The sequence below is a fragment of the Pteropus vampyrus genome, unplaced genomic scaffold, assembly GCF_000151845.1.
Source record: "Pteropus vampyrus isolate Shadow unplaced genomic scaffold, Pvam_2.0 Scaffold19, whole genome shotgun sequence".
Taxonomy (NCBI): Eukaryota; Metazoa; Chordata; class Mammalia; order Chiroptera; family Pteropodidae; genus Pteropus; species Pteropus vampyrus.
In genome coordinates this window covers 13,555,078-13,569,515 of record NW_011888800.1, presented here as the reverse complement: position 1 = coordinate 13,569,515, position 14,438 = coordinate 13,555,078, and the positions used below count along the sequence as shown (strand labels likewise).

General features: G+C 35.8%; 1 protein-coding gene across 1 annotated transcript in view; it reads left to right on the top strand.

The window, feature by feature from the left end:
• Window positions 1–14,438, top strand: part of ATP8B4 (ATPase phospholipid transporting 8B4 (putative)) — a 203,625-nt gene that overhangs the window by 111,084 nt on the left and 78,103 nt on the right. The window contains exons 11-13 of the mRNA XM_011355090.2: window positions 4,778–4,866; window positions 7,444–7,640; window positions 13,080–13,288. Of these exons, the coding sequence (XP_011353392.1) occupies window positions 4,778–4,866; window positions 7,444–7,640; window positions 13,080–13,288 (495 nt within the window). The remainder of the gene's footprint in view (window positions 1–4,777; window positions 4,867–7,443; window positions 7,641–13,079; window positions 13,289–14,438) is intronic.

Sequence of the window (14,438 nt, the reverse complement as noted above, 5' to 3'; positions counted from 1 at the left end):
TGGAGGATAGAGATAGACATGTGTCTGGAGACATACATAGGGGCTGGGCCATGTAGGATCTTGCGGTCTGCATCAGGAATTTTGGTCTTGATCCTAAGAGCATTGGAAAGCCATTGCAAGTTTTCAAACAGATGGTATGTGTTTATGTGTTAAATTTGAAAGGTTCACTCTTGACTACAATGTTTGTAAAGTTGGTAAATAGCAGGTCCTGGAAAGAATGTATGATTGGGGCGGATAAAAAAGGCATAGATGATAGAGGCTCTGTTTATCCCTCTGGTGACCAAATCAAAGTTGTGATGGAAACAAGGAGCAAACAGCGAGGAAAAATTGCCTGAGATCTAGAGGAACAAGCCATACAACTAGGGATAAATCCAATAAATCACCCTGTAATGGCAGGTAGGATGGGGCAAGGAAGCGGGGCTACCCAGTCTCCAGCAGCTGAGTGAGATGGAGGCAGTGGCAGCGGCAGATGCCCCTTAAAGAGGCTGTGTCTGTGAGCGGATTTTCGCGGTGACAGAAGTGCTCACTCGGAGCACCAGTGCCCATTCAGCTGTGTGCAGGGGGTACCAGGGAATTACAGGGAAACATTGTCAGAGTGAGGACCAAAGCGAGACTCGCTCTGTACAGAAGTGCCAGTGGTATCCATTGTTCCCTGTTGAGCCCTCACCCCTCCCAGTGCGTGGACACAGTGCTGCCATAACCGAGTCATCATCAAACTAGATAACAAGTCGCTCTGCCCAGAGGATTCTCTGAAACCCCACCTCCCCTAACTGGTGGCCCCACCCAAGCCACATCCAGGTATATTCTCAGTGAGTCAGGTGCTCCTTGCTGAACAGTGCTTGGACTTACACTGGAGGCAGCTGGCCTCGATTTCTGGTGTGGCCTTGTGAGGCAACTATAAGCACAGTGTCTGTGGATTGCTTGCTGAATTTTAACAGGTGGCACTGGAGGGGCAGAGCTTGAGTTAAATTTGGCCTGCAGCTGAACCCCTCTTAGGACTGTGCCATGGGACACCTACTTCACAAATCCACACTACTAAGACTGGGAGACTTAGCAGCTTTGCTTAGTACTTAGAAATAGACATAGAAAGGCAGCCAAAATAGGAAGACAAAGAAGCAGAAACTATATGAGAGAACAGAACAGAGATCCAGATATAATGGAGTCAAGTAATCTAACAAATGTAGAGTTCAAAATACTGGTTATAAGGAGGCTCAATGAACTTTTGGGAATTGTAGATAAATTCTGTGAGAACTTCAACAAAGAGATAAAAAACATAAAAATGGAAATCGAAATTGAAATTATAAAAAGGAACCAGTCTGAAATGAAGAATACATGATCTGAGATGAGAAGTATATTAAATGGAATAAACAAAGGAATAAACAAAGTGAATAAAGAAGAGGATCAAATGCCTTATCTAGAAGACAGGAAAGCTAAGGACACTCAATTAGAATGGCAAGAAAAAAGATGCCAAGACTATGAAAATAATTTAAGGAGCATATGGGACACTATTAAAGGTCAAAATGCCCATCTGATCGGAGTACCCAAAGGAAAACAAGATGTTGAACAGCTATTTGAAGAAATAATGATGAAAAATTTCCCTAACCTGGTGAAGGAAATGGACATACAACCCCAGAAAGCTCAGAGAACCCCCAAAACCGGGAATCCAAAGAGGCCCTTGCCAAGACACATCATAATTAAAATGCCAAAGGTTAAATACAAAGAAAGAATATTAAAAGCAGCAAGAGAAAAGCAGATAATTACCTACAAGGGAACACCCATAAGACTGGCAGCTGATTTCTCAAAAGAAACTATGCAGGACAGAAAGGCTTGGAACAAAATATTTGACAGGATGAAGACCTAGGATCTACAACCAAGAATATTTCATTCAGCAAGCTATCATTTAGAGTCGAAGGACAGATAATGAGCTTCCCAGACAAAAATAAGCTAAAGGAAATTTATCGCCACTAAGCCAATATTACAGGAAATGTTGGAGGGACTTCTTTAAGAAGAAAAAGCATGTATCAAAAACAGGAATAAAGAATGGTAACAACTACATTCCTATCAATAAGTACCTCAAATGAAAAAGAATTAAGCGCTCCGACTAAAAGATAGAGTGGCTGAAAGGATAAGAAAACAAGACCCTCACATGCTGCCTACAAGAGACTCACTTCAGATTAAAAGACACAGACTAAAAGGAAGAGGATAGAAAAAGATATTGCTTTGATGGACCTAGAAGGTATTTAAGTCAGACAGAGAAAGATAAACAATTTATGATTTCACTTATATGTGGAATCTAAGAAATAAAAAGAACAAACTAATCAAAAACAGACAATTTGGTGATGGACAGAGGGGAGGGAGAGTTGAGGGGGCCAGGAGAATGGGGTGAAGGGTTAAAGAAGTACAAATTAATAGCTGATGGATGGTCACAGGGATGGGGAGCATGGCATAGGGAATGCGTTTAGCATTAATATGTTAGCTAGATAGAGGGTCAGGAGAGGGAGGGATCAATTGGGGGATCGTTTTATGAACTACATAGATGTCTAACCAATGTACTGTATACTTGAAATATTAAAATAAATAAATTAAAAAAGAATGTATGATTGTGGTGGGGAAGGAGGAAATATATTGATTAGATTTGGGAGCAGAGTGGATACAGGGGAACAAAGTTACTAGGCTTTTATTATAGTCCATTTGAGAGATTATGGGACTTTGGATTAGAGTGGGAGTCATGGAGATAGACTAGACTTCTAGGTTTCTCCCAGCTTTCACAACTGGATGAATGATGGTGCCTGAAATAAAGAACACTGGAATATAGAGGATAGAGCTGGACATATGCCTGAAGATCACAAGTTAGACTAGACAAGGACCACTGGGGTCGGAGGTGGGGGAGTGCTTAGGCAGATTCATATGAAAATGTCATATAGGCAATTAAAGATATAGATTTAAATATATGCGTTTTTAGAGCTCAGAGGGGCAATCTGAGCTGGATATATACATTTGGCCTATAGTTGGTAATTGGAGTTGTGGTCTTAGATGAGACTGCCCACGGAAGGCAGATCGAGAAAGAAGAAAAGATGGCCTATGCTTGAGTCTTAATGAATCTCAATATTTCATGGCTGCATAGAGAGGAGTGGGCATCATAGAAGACAAAGAGGGAGCTACCAAAGAGGTAGGAGGAAAAGCAGAACATCATAACAAGTTAAGGGAAGCGTGTGTTTCAAAAGGATGGAATAGTCAACAGTGTCATAGGCTGCTGAGAGAGCAAAGAAGGTATGAAGAATATTGATGATAACATCAGTTTGGTTTAGGTAAAGTGATTGGCCTAGAATCTAGGTGGAGTAATGAATAGGAGATGAGGAAACAAGAGCTACTGAGTAGAGAAAATTCTTTCAAGAGAACAGTGGCTATAAGGGAAAGAAGAGATGTGTATATCAACATCTGTGGATATATTTAAATAAATGCTTAAAAATCCATTAAGTAGATACTTTGCTAGTCTGTGTGTGTATGTAGGCCCAAGAAATGTAAATTTTTAACACAAAACTGCTCTGTCAATATTTCAGCTTTTAGCAATCACAAACTTTGTTTGCCCTTTGTGATCTTTACTATAGATGAAATATTTCCCACCCTCAATGCCCATATGAATTTAATAAACAATTCTGAGAAAATGTGGGTGGCCTTCTTTACACTGCAGTGGCTGAGAATAGGACATTAGGGTACAATTTCTAACTCAAGACAGCAAATTATTCTGAGACTCAATATTTGCTTAAATTTGTCTTTAATGTAAATGGAAGTCTTTAAGGATGTTCCCATTCTTCCCTGACTTATAGAATGGCGTAAAATTTCATGTGTGCCTCTCTTCTCTCCTTTCTTTCATTTCTCCTCTCTTCCTATATTAAATGGCTGCATGAATTGATAATAATCATGGGAAGATGATGTGGAGAGGGAACACTAGAGAAGTCGTATAATCAAAACTCAATTGCTTCTACTTAGTGTCTTCTTTGTCCACGAGGAATTTCCTTAGCAATATACTCTAATATTCTCCTCTGTCAACCATCACATATTCTACTTCTAAAGCAGTTAATAATATTAGGATTCCTTGAACAACACACTTAGTAAATATATCATGAGATAACGTATTTATTTACCTAAAGTAAATCTAACATAAGATTTAAGACAATTCTTGCCCTTACATAAAATATATATTATATACACAGTATGTAATACACAATAAAGGATTAAATTACTTGCTCATGTACTGTTTGGAGTTATTCTGGTTTTTCCATTAAAGGACACCTAAAATCTTTTTGAGAAACAGATCCAGAATTTGATTTCTTATTTTAACTTTCCATTTTTAACTTTAGTGTTCTGATTTATGTTTATTACTGCATTCTTTTTAACATTTCCAAATTATTCTTTACTTTGTGATTTAATTATTTTTAACTGCTTCACACTGTAAGCATATCCGTACACAGATTATCGAAAAATAGCATTTCTTTAACCTTTCAGCTACAAGTTCTGTTTGGATTTATCCTGTTCAAAGGAGACCAATTCTCCTACGGTTTCCAGAGTTGTTGTTAAGCCATCAGTTGAGAATTATATACAACTTAGTAAAGGCTTTTGCTTGCTCTTAGTAAAAGTTGAATTACTTTGAAAAATATATTCTTTTCTTTTCAGGATTATTTGATACCAGTGGGAATTCCTCCTACTCTACCACTTCCTCCTCATCATTATGTAATCATTTCAAAGTTGTTATTAAAATTTTTTTTTTCTTTTGCAGGTCCTGACACTAAACTAATGCAGAACAGTGGTAAGACAAAATTTAAAAGGACAAGCATTGATAGATTGATGAATACTCTAGTACTATGGGTAAGTTATATAACAAAGTTAGGTAATATCATTAGTCATTGTTACCTTAATATATTTCTCATGTTTTGCTAGGAATTCTTTCAGAGATCTGTGTTCGCCTAGTGTAGTTTATATTTGGGAACTTTGCATTTTGTGTCCAGTTATAAGGCTCTCTACTTTCCAGATTATGATTTCTCAACCATGAGTAGAATTTCTTAGGTTGGTGCTTATGGAGACTTCACGGACTTGCAAGTTCTCCATATTCCAACACTTTGTTTTTGAAAAATAAAACATAATTTTTAAGGTAGTTTGGTCTTTCTGCTGTCTTACCTTTGCTCATATCCTTTCTACATAGCTTATGGGCAAGGCCAACTTCATGGTTATATGACCCGTACGGTTAAATAGGGTCCATACTCTGAAAGACTTCACATTTGTTATTGATCTTCTGTTGCTATGCAGAAATTATTTTGATAAACTTCGAACAAGGGGGGAGTCACACATATTTATTTTGCACTGGGCTCTGAAAATTATGTAGCCATTTTTGCTTTTGAATCCTCTGAGACCTGTCACAGTTCTCCTTCATGAAAGCTTCTAAACTTCCTAGTCCATGATTACTCTTTCCTCTGATAATTTTTTCTCCTCTGAATTTTTTGAAATGATTTCTTCTATCACCCATTTATCAAAACCAGTCAGGTATTCTTTGCATCCTACCCTATCATCAGTTAGTCTATTGCTACCTCAAGCTGTGGATCTGATTGTTATCTGATTTTTCATGTAATGTTGTTTGCCTCCTTATTTAGGGGTTATGTTTGAGGACATTGACTTTGAAATATGAGGACAATGACTTTGAACCATATTTCCCCACCTGCCCCATCACAGACTCGCAAACAATATAAAATCTGAGCTCAATAGCTATAGCTATATCTCTACCTATCTATCTATCTATCATCATCGTCTATCTATCTAATTGATATGTAATAGTGGATAAGGAAAGATGAAAATGAACTCTTGTTTGGGTACAAAATAGTGTCCAGGCTCATTGTTTTACTTTCAGTATCACGCTGAAACCCAAGCTTTTCTTCTTCTATACCTGTCTTTTTGAGACAGAGTCCATGGGGCCAAGGGAACATGCCCAGAAGGAGTCTGTACCCCCCTCTCAGAATTCCCAATTTAAATATAGCCCTGAGCCAGTTCTAGGGTTTGCATGGAGATTGTATATCTATCCACTACAGAGTAAAATTAATGGTTATAAAGCAGGGACTGTCTCAAGTTTTCATACTAGAAAATTGGATGATCCATTGGGGAATTAGAAGCGGAGTCTATCTTTAAATTCAGGCATTTAGTACCAAGTATCACCAATTTTAGTGTTCTTAAAGAAATTCAGTAGAATTAATTCGTAATTTCAGCCATTGAAAGAAAGAAGATGCTGTGTGATACAGGTACCACATTGATGGAATTTCAGGAATTCACAGTTCTACTTTTCTCTAATAGATTGTTTTCTAATATACTTTAAATCAGCTTTCCCTAAACTTTGTCTTTTTATGTGTCTATTTTGTTCTCCTTATGTGCCTATTATGAGAGAAAAAAGCAGAGAGCAGTCCCAGAACATCTGAATATTCTTTAGTGGAGGAGAAAGGAAATAGGAGAGACATACATTCCTATTTCCAAGCCCTACTCCTTCCTCAACAGTGGCTGGTCTCAGCTCATATCACAGTGTGGCGCTTAGCAGAGTAAAGTCCCCTGAACGCCATGTTTAGCTCAAGTCTCACCATGTTTACTGACTTTGTGTCCTTCCTTTTTAAAGCTGGAATTTCAGGCTCACAAGGGACTGATCGTGCTGTCTTTCTAGTTGCTATACCTCCAAAATGTCTGCTTTGCTAGTATTAATATTAATATCAATGTAAGGGTCAGCTAATTTTCAGATCGTTTCCTACTTTTTTTTTCTTTTTTCGAAAGGAAGGCATATGTCATGAATTTTTTAAATTAATTTTTATCTTTCTTGTTGACTTTGAGCAAGTATCGCACAGCTAGATCCATAGCCAAGAGACTTGACTAGTCTGAGACAGTTCTTCATCACTGATATTTTCTTTCTTTGGTTTTTGTGTGATCATATAACTTATCATTTAAACAGGATATTTTTGAAGGTGGAAGGGTGAACATTATTAATATCATACCTGGAAAATAGATATAAACTGGAGCTGACCAGGGCACATCAAGACATATATTTACTTAGGCCACTTAAACATATGCGCTCGTTATGAATCAAGGATGTAAAATTATTAGCTTTGTACTGTGGACAAGTTAGATAATTTTCCTGTGTTTTCATTTTATTTTGTTTTGTTTTGACCAGTCAAGCGTAAAAGGATTGTTCCTATTTCAGAATTAATGAGAGAATTGAGAAAATGTATGTAAAATAGCTGAGTTCCTAACATAATAATGTTAAATTTTACTCATTTGATTAATGATAAATAAGAAGAGCTTTATATAACTTGCCTTTTAAATGACAGTTTCTTGGAGTTAGAAGTGTAATTATACTGCGTCGATATGACTAATTTTGGGTTCAAGTTAAGCTTAACCAGACTTCTATTCTCATTTCAGATATTTGGGTTTCTGGTGTGCCTGGGCATTATTCTTGGAACAGGAAATTCAATCTGGGAGAGTCAAGTTGGGGACCAATTCAGAATGTTCCTTTTCTGGAATGAAAGAGAGAAGAACCCTGTATTCTCAGGATTCTTAACATTCTGGTCATATATTATTATTCTCAATACAGTTGTACCCATTTCATTATATGTGAGGTAAGATGAGAGTTTATACTTTAATGAAACCATTTCATCAAAAGCCTTTGTTTTGCATAATCGTTCTGTTCGTTTTAAAACTATGACTGTGAGATAGATGCCTTGCTTTGCTTATGATCTGCCACATCTGTTACAAATGAGGCAGCTAAGCTGTTTAATCTGTTTAACTTTTACATTTTCAAATTACAATAAATGCATTTTCTTTTCTTCATGATTTTATTCATTTTCTCAGGAATGTTTTTCTTTGGAATATATGTACCGTAATATAATTTCATGCAGCCCGGTCAATTAGAATTTGGTTGATGTTGGGTAGTAAATAAAGAATATTTGAAGATATCTATGGCAATGTTGCCTCCCTGCCACTAGTCTGGCTCCAGATGTATGGGTTCAGATCCTATTCTACACTTATTAGCACCACAATTTTGGGCCAGTTACCTTACCTTTTAGTGCCTCAGTTTTCTTATTTTAAAAGTAGAGAAAATGATAGTTCTACTTAATAAGATTGTATGAGGATTAAATAAACATGTAATGCTCTTAGAAGAATGCCTGATACATTATAAGAGCACAATGAATATTGATTTTTTCTGTTAGTATTTTTAACTACAGATGAGTACACTACATGAAGGAGCTGTGCGTGCGCACATGTGTGTGCATGTACGCGTGTGTTTGATAAGACTTAGAAATTGGACCTGAGACATTCTTGATCCTAATCCTACTGAGACTGAGCCAGACTGTCCCAGAGATGCTGGAGCCAAGTTGAGACTTGGTTGTTTGACTTTACTCATCACCAGTATTTTAACAATACACAAAATCACCAGCTCTAAATCTCTACTAATTTTTATGAGCTTCTTTTTCTCTCTTTCTAAAATTCTAGCTGTTATGAAGCAAAGGGAGTTTAATGTACAAAATCCACCCTTGTTTTGGATAGCGGTCAGGAAACTAAAATGTCAAGTTGTGGGAAATTGACTTGAAGTAGTGGCATGTGGCCACAACACCACAAATTGCTTTGAGCTTTCTGGAACTGTGGTCAGAGTGGGCTCTATTTAAACTGTATCCTACTGGCTCATCTTTGATTCCAAGGACCTCTCATGCTTGTATCTAATTATAAAGTCTGTAGTAAATCCTGTTCTTTGCCAGAACAGCTATGGTCAACTTTTATAGCTTTTCTTTTATGTCCTAAATGAATAATAAATGCTCATAGTGGCTTACCATCAGTACATGTGCAGTTACATATGTCCTCATGAAGGAAGTATATTCTGTACACACTCTTTAAAGTACATTGGCATTTTTCATTTAATGATATGAAAGGTTGGTTTCTTAGAGACCAAGGCTAGATTCCTAGGTTAGCATTCCTTTTTCTTCTAATGTGTCCTCTGCAGTGGTGGAAAGAAAATCTGTTTGGAATAGTTCAAACCCAGGTTCTAGTCTTGGCATTGCCACTAATAGCTATGCGACTTGAGAGAAATTACTTGGCTTCTCTGTGCCTTAGTTTTCCTGTCAAATATATGCTTCTCAGTAAAATGAGGGGATTAAATAGTTGTTTTCTGAATTTCTTCCTGCTCCAAATAATACTAACTTACCTTTAGATCACATTTTGTATTTTATATAAATGTTTTTACATATTTTATCTCATTTATGGATCTTAACACTCTTATGAAGTAGTTATTGCTGAACTTTCTTCACAAATGAGATGATTTACTCAGGATCGCAGAGCTGGTTAGGTACATAACCAAGATCCAAACTCGAGTCTACTGACATGTGGCACAGTGTTTTTCCCTCTATGCCTAAGCTGTGTATTATTTATTAATCAGTGAAGATATCAAGAGGGGAAAAAAAAGAGGCTGGAATTCTCTATCTGTTGGTGAGGTGTGGTATTGATGAAGATAAACGTCAGCCTTTTTCTCACCAGATAAGAAGAGTGTTTCTGATCTCAACTTGGGGGAAACAGCATTCTGAGGTATTTCAGGTGCTCAGTCCTAAAGACTGAGACCTAGGAAAAGAGAATTCCCAGGTATCTCTGTTTGGAGATATAAAGACCTTCTACAGGAGATTCCATTAAACTTTTGAATAGGTATTAAGAATAAATTAGTGCCATATGTCACTTTAGAATAAAAGTGCAAAATTTACTTCGAAAGGTTAACAATTCTCTGTGAGCAAAGGATGTTGATTTTGGTAGGATATTTCTATGTTACCAACTTGTTTAACTGTAGTGTTAAAATATACCCAGCTACAGATTTTTAATACATGATCTTAAAAAATGCAGCTGTTGTACTCCTAAGGAAATAGCTTTTTTTTTTTTTTTTTTCTCCCAAAGCAACAAAACTCATTTCCATGTTGCTTGTTTTGCTATGGAATGGGGGTTGTCATGAGCCCTGCTCTTTGAGCGTTCAGGCAGAAAACGCTGAGCAGCTTGATTATGCTAACCCTGAACACTTGTCTCTTTTTGTTATAAAACAAAGGGCTGAAGCTTTCACTGTGACTCCTTTAAATCCTCTTTTCCCAAACAAAAAGGATACTCTTCCTCTCTACAGACTATTTTAAGGTCTAAGAATTCAAACTAATTTAGAATACTTCCATTGGCTTGTACTGCAACATGGAAGGATCAGATTCTGTTCCATTTATTTTGCTTTGAGTTTTCAGGGAGCTACTTTACTTTCAGGTAAATGAAAGCTTCAAGTGATTTCTATAGTTATCTACATGACGTCATTCTTATGGCATTCTTAAGGTCAGGTCTGCATTGGCTTTACCAAATACTTGAATTCTATTCTTGGCTCTGTAGCTAAATATTTGTGTGATCCAGGTTTAGTCACTTAACCTCTGTAGGTCTTAATGTCCTTATTGATGAAATTAGGGAATAGAGGGCCAAGATTCATTCATATGACACTGACTGACTACCTATGAAAGGTAAAGCACTGTGCCTGGTCCACATGTACTAATGCTTTTTGAAGGATGGAATAAGGAAAACAAAGCTGAATTAGAACAACTACCAAGGAACTTACAAGGAAGTGTGTGTGGAGGGGGTGGATACAGAGGAGTAAAACATAACAGGACAATTATAAATAAATACATCCAGAGTACGACATTTATTTTTATATCTTATAATTCTACAAAGTCACAGTGTGATTTTTTGTTTAGGTGATAAAAGATGTACCATTTACAATGATTAGAGGATGAACTGACGCCACACCACTTAAATAGATATGTCATATATTTATAGAACTAGAACAATAGAATTTAACGCCCAGAAAGCAATTGGGTGCTATCTTTTGTCTTCAAGGAGGCATGTTCAGAGCTAGCATAACAGGTCGCTGCCAGCTTTCTCAGTTTACAACTGAGAAAACCAAGGCTTAATTTCCATTAAGATCAGAAATAAGCTATGGATCCCTGCTATTACCATTCCTATTTTGTGCTATTCTAGGTGTCCTTTATACTAAGACATGCAACTGAAATATTAATGAACAAAATGAGACCTTAAACTGAAACTTAAATAAACCTATTAGAAAGGAAAAGCATAGACAATGCAATTATAAACCTGGAAAATTCAAAAGAATGATGCCGTAAAACTCTTAGTAAAATAATTCACTTAAATGTCTGATTTTGTCACATAATCATATTTTTAATATTAAAAAAGCTTTTAATATTAAAAAGCTTTCCTTTAAGCCAATAACAGTTTTAAAAATTATTCCATCAATAAAAAGTATAACGTCCAGGAACAACTCTATCAAGCTATGCTGTGGAACTATGTGAAAAAACAAAGCAAAACAAGACTAAACTAAAACTCTTTACCAATAAAGGTACTTTTCAAAATTGAATACTTGGAAAGATTTATCCTTCTTGAAATTGTTTTCAAATAATTAAGAGTTTAACATAGACTTAATAAAAATATCAAATAATTTTTATGAGGAAGCTAATACATTGATTCTAAAGTTTATTTAGATGAATATGTTGATTTTAGATGAAGAATAAGTGATTACAGCTAAGAATTTTTGAAAAAAAAGTAAATATGGTTTTCTTATGTCTTCCTAGGTATTGCCAAATTTTCTAAAGCTACATAGTGAAATTAAGAGATGCATTAAGTAACATATTGAGGAACAAAATTAAAGTCCCTAAAATAGATTCTAGTGAGGAAAATATCTCATGTGTGACATGAAGCAGCCCAACACAATAGGGGAAAGAATTCATTGTTCAACAAATAATGATGAAAAACTTTTTGCTGATAAAAATTAAAATTAGCTCTTCATATGTATATCATACTTCAAGAAATTCTAATTGTTATAAAGAATTAAATGTAGAAAAAATCAATAAAGAACTAGAAAAATAATATAGATATCCTTATACATAATCTCAGCATAGGGAAGGCCTATATAAGCAAAACTCCCTGAACAGAATCTGTAAACAGGAACTATAAACTATGGATCATGATCAATTACAAAGAAGAAACTTCTGTAGCCAAAAATAGTGAAAACAAAATTAAAAGGCAAATGATAAGTTAGGTGGCATATTTAAATAAATTATATATGTAATATGTATATATTATATACAGTTCTTAAAATAAATAAGAAATGTACAAATATCTGAATAGGAAAAATAAAATAGGCAAATAACACAATTAAATAATTCTGAGAAGAAATATAACTGGCCAATAAAATTTGGAAAAAAATGTTCCACTCTCCGATAAAAAAAGAAATGCAGTAAACAGTAATAAAATGCATTCGACTTGGCAAATAATTTTAATAATCTAATGGTAAAAACTAGCATTGTTATAAACTTTTTGGAAAATGATTTGGTCTTATGTATGACAAAGATCGAAAAAGTTTATGCCTTCGGCTACAGAAATTCCATTTCCAGAGTTAGAAAGTCATTAATCACCACCAGATCACGAGACAATGCTCTTGTCCTGGTAATTGGGCAGAGTAATAATGACAACACACCCCTGTTTTCATTCAATGTCTATTATAGTTTTCTCTGTGCTTCATGGAGATACTACTTTCTACCTCTTTTGGGAAAGTGAAGCCACATCAAACAATGTATTGGAAAGTAAGTGTGCAACACATTTTTTTAGATCAGACCTCTGACGAGCATCTTTAATAACAGTTTCTCCTAAGAGATAAGAGAGATGCCAATTTATATGCTACGTAAGAAATCTTCTCCGCTGGGCCTGTTTAATGTAAATAGAGAACTATGGAACAGTCCCTAAGGCTTTATGCAAAGCCAGCCTATTGTTCCATGGTGCTGCAAAGAAATTACAGGATTGTTTATAAACAGGCTCTGCTGAGATGCTTCTGAAAGGTGACTGGGCCTAGGGTTTGAGCATCAAATTTTTCTTCTGAACTCTGAAGACTGGCAGACTTCTTAATTTGGCAAAGCTTTGATGTTTTGAAACTGATGAAATGTTTTGTTTTGGTTTTTGTTTTTTTTTTCCATTTTAATCGATGAAAGTGTGGAAGTAATTCGTCTGGGACATAGTTATTTTATAAACTGGGATCGGAAGATGTATTACTCTGGGAAAGCAACACCTGCTGAAGCTCGGACAACCACGCTCAACGAGGAACTGGGCCAAATTGAATATGTTTTCTCTGACAAAACGGGCACCCTCACTCAAAACATCATGACTTTTAAAAAGTGTTCCATTAATGGGAGAATCTACGGTAAGGGAAACAGCTGCTTTTTCTTAATGGTATTCTTAATGGTCCTTTAAAAATAAGCAATTATTTTTTTTTTTTTTAAATTAAAAACCCCAAACCATCACCAGCTTCCTTGTTAATATGGGCACCACCAGCATATAACATAGTTTCTGGTACATAATAAACACTCACTAAATATTTGTTGGATGAATGCCGAATAACTTAGATGAAACTTTGGATTTGTGACCATTTGAGGGTAGAGAAGGAGCTTAGATTTGATACTGTCTGAGGTTCCATTTAGTGTTCCAACTGTGTGATTCTGCTCTGTGGTAATTAATAGACTCATATCCCAGAAAGTCCTCGAATTGATTTTAGTGCCTATGCTTGTGAGAATTTACTATTCATTCCTGAGAATTTACACCGTAGAGGGCTACTTTGAATGAACAGACAAGCTATTTCATCAATATCCAGTTCCTGTTTATACACTTTTGTCAGGTTACCTGCTCTGTATTTGGATTTTCAAGCATTCTATTTGTATAGGAGTCTTATCACCCTGACTTTGGTTGTTTAGCAGACAGTTCCTTCTGCTGAGAGCATGGAAACTCTGCAGAAGGTTTCTGTTTGGTTCCTCTGGACTTCCAATCTCACTTTATTGGATTCTGAGGGTCTAGTTTCTCAATACGGAAATTTCAGGAAGTAAAAGGAATTTGAGAAAGAGAAGAAAAGCTTCCATTTGTCTTCTGATGGGAAAGTTCACACGCTGCCAAATAATTTAAAGCAAGGTTTGATCTTGAACAAAACTAAGAATATAAGAAGTTTATTTTTATACTCTCCTGCCTTTTGATCTTCTCTTCCAACCCAACCTCTGGTCACCATGGTTTCCTCACCTCTTCTTTATTTTTCTCCCTTCTCTGGTAGTGGACCAGATGATTTTCCATCTGGACTTCCACAAGCCCTCAGTTTGAATGTGTATTTTTTATATCACTGTCATAATGATTGGTAAATAAAATAAAACTTTTCCCTAAAAAGATTTTTTTGACATTATTTCAAAGGCTTTCTAAAAATACTGACTTAATCCAAAGAGTAGTTTAAATGGGAAAAATTTAGAGTAATGGAGATATCTTGGATCTGGGGGCCCTTTTGGTTTATTTTGCCATTACACATATTTATAATA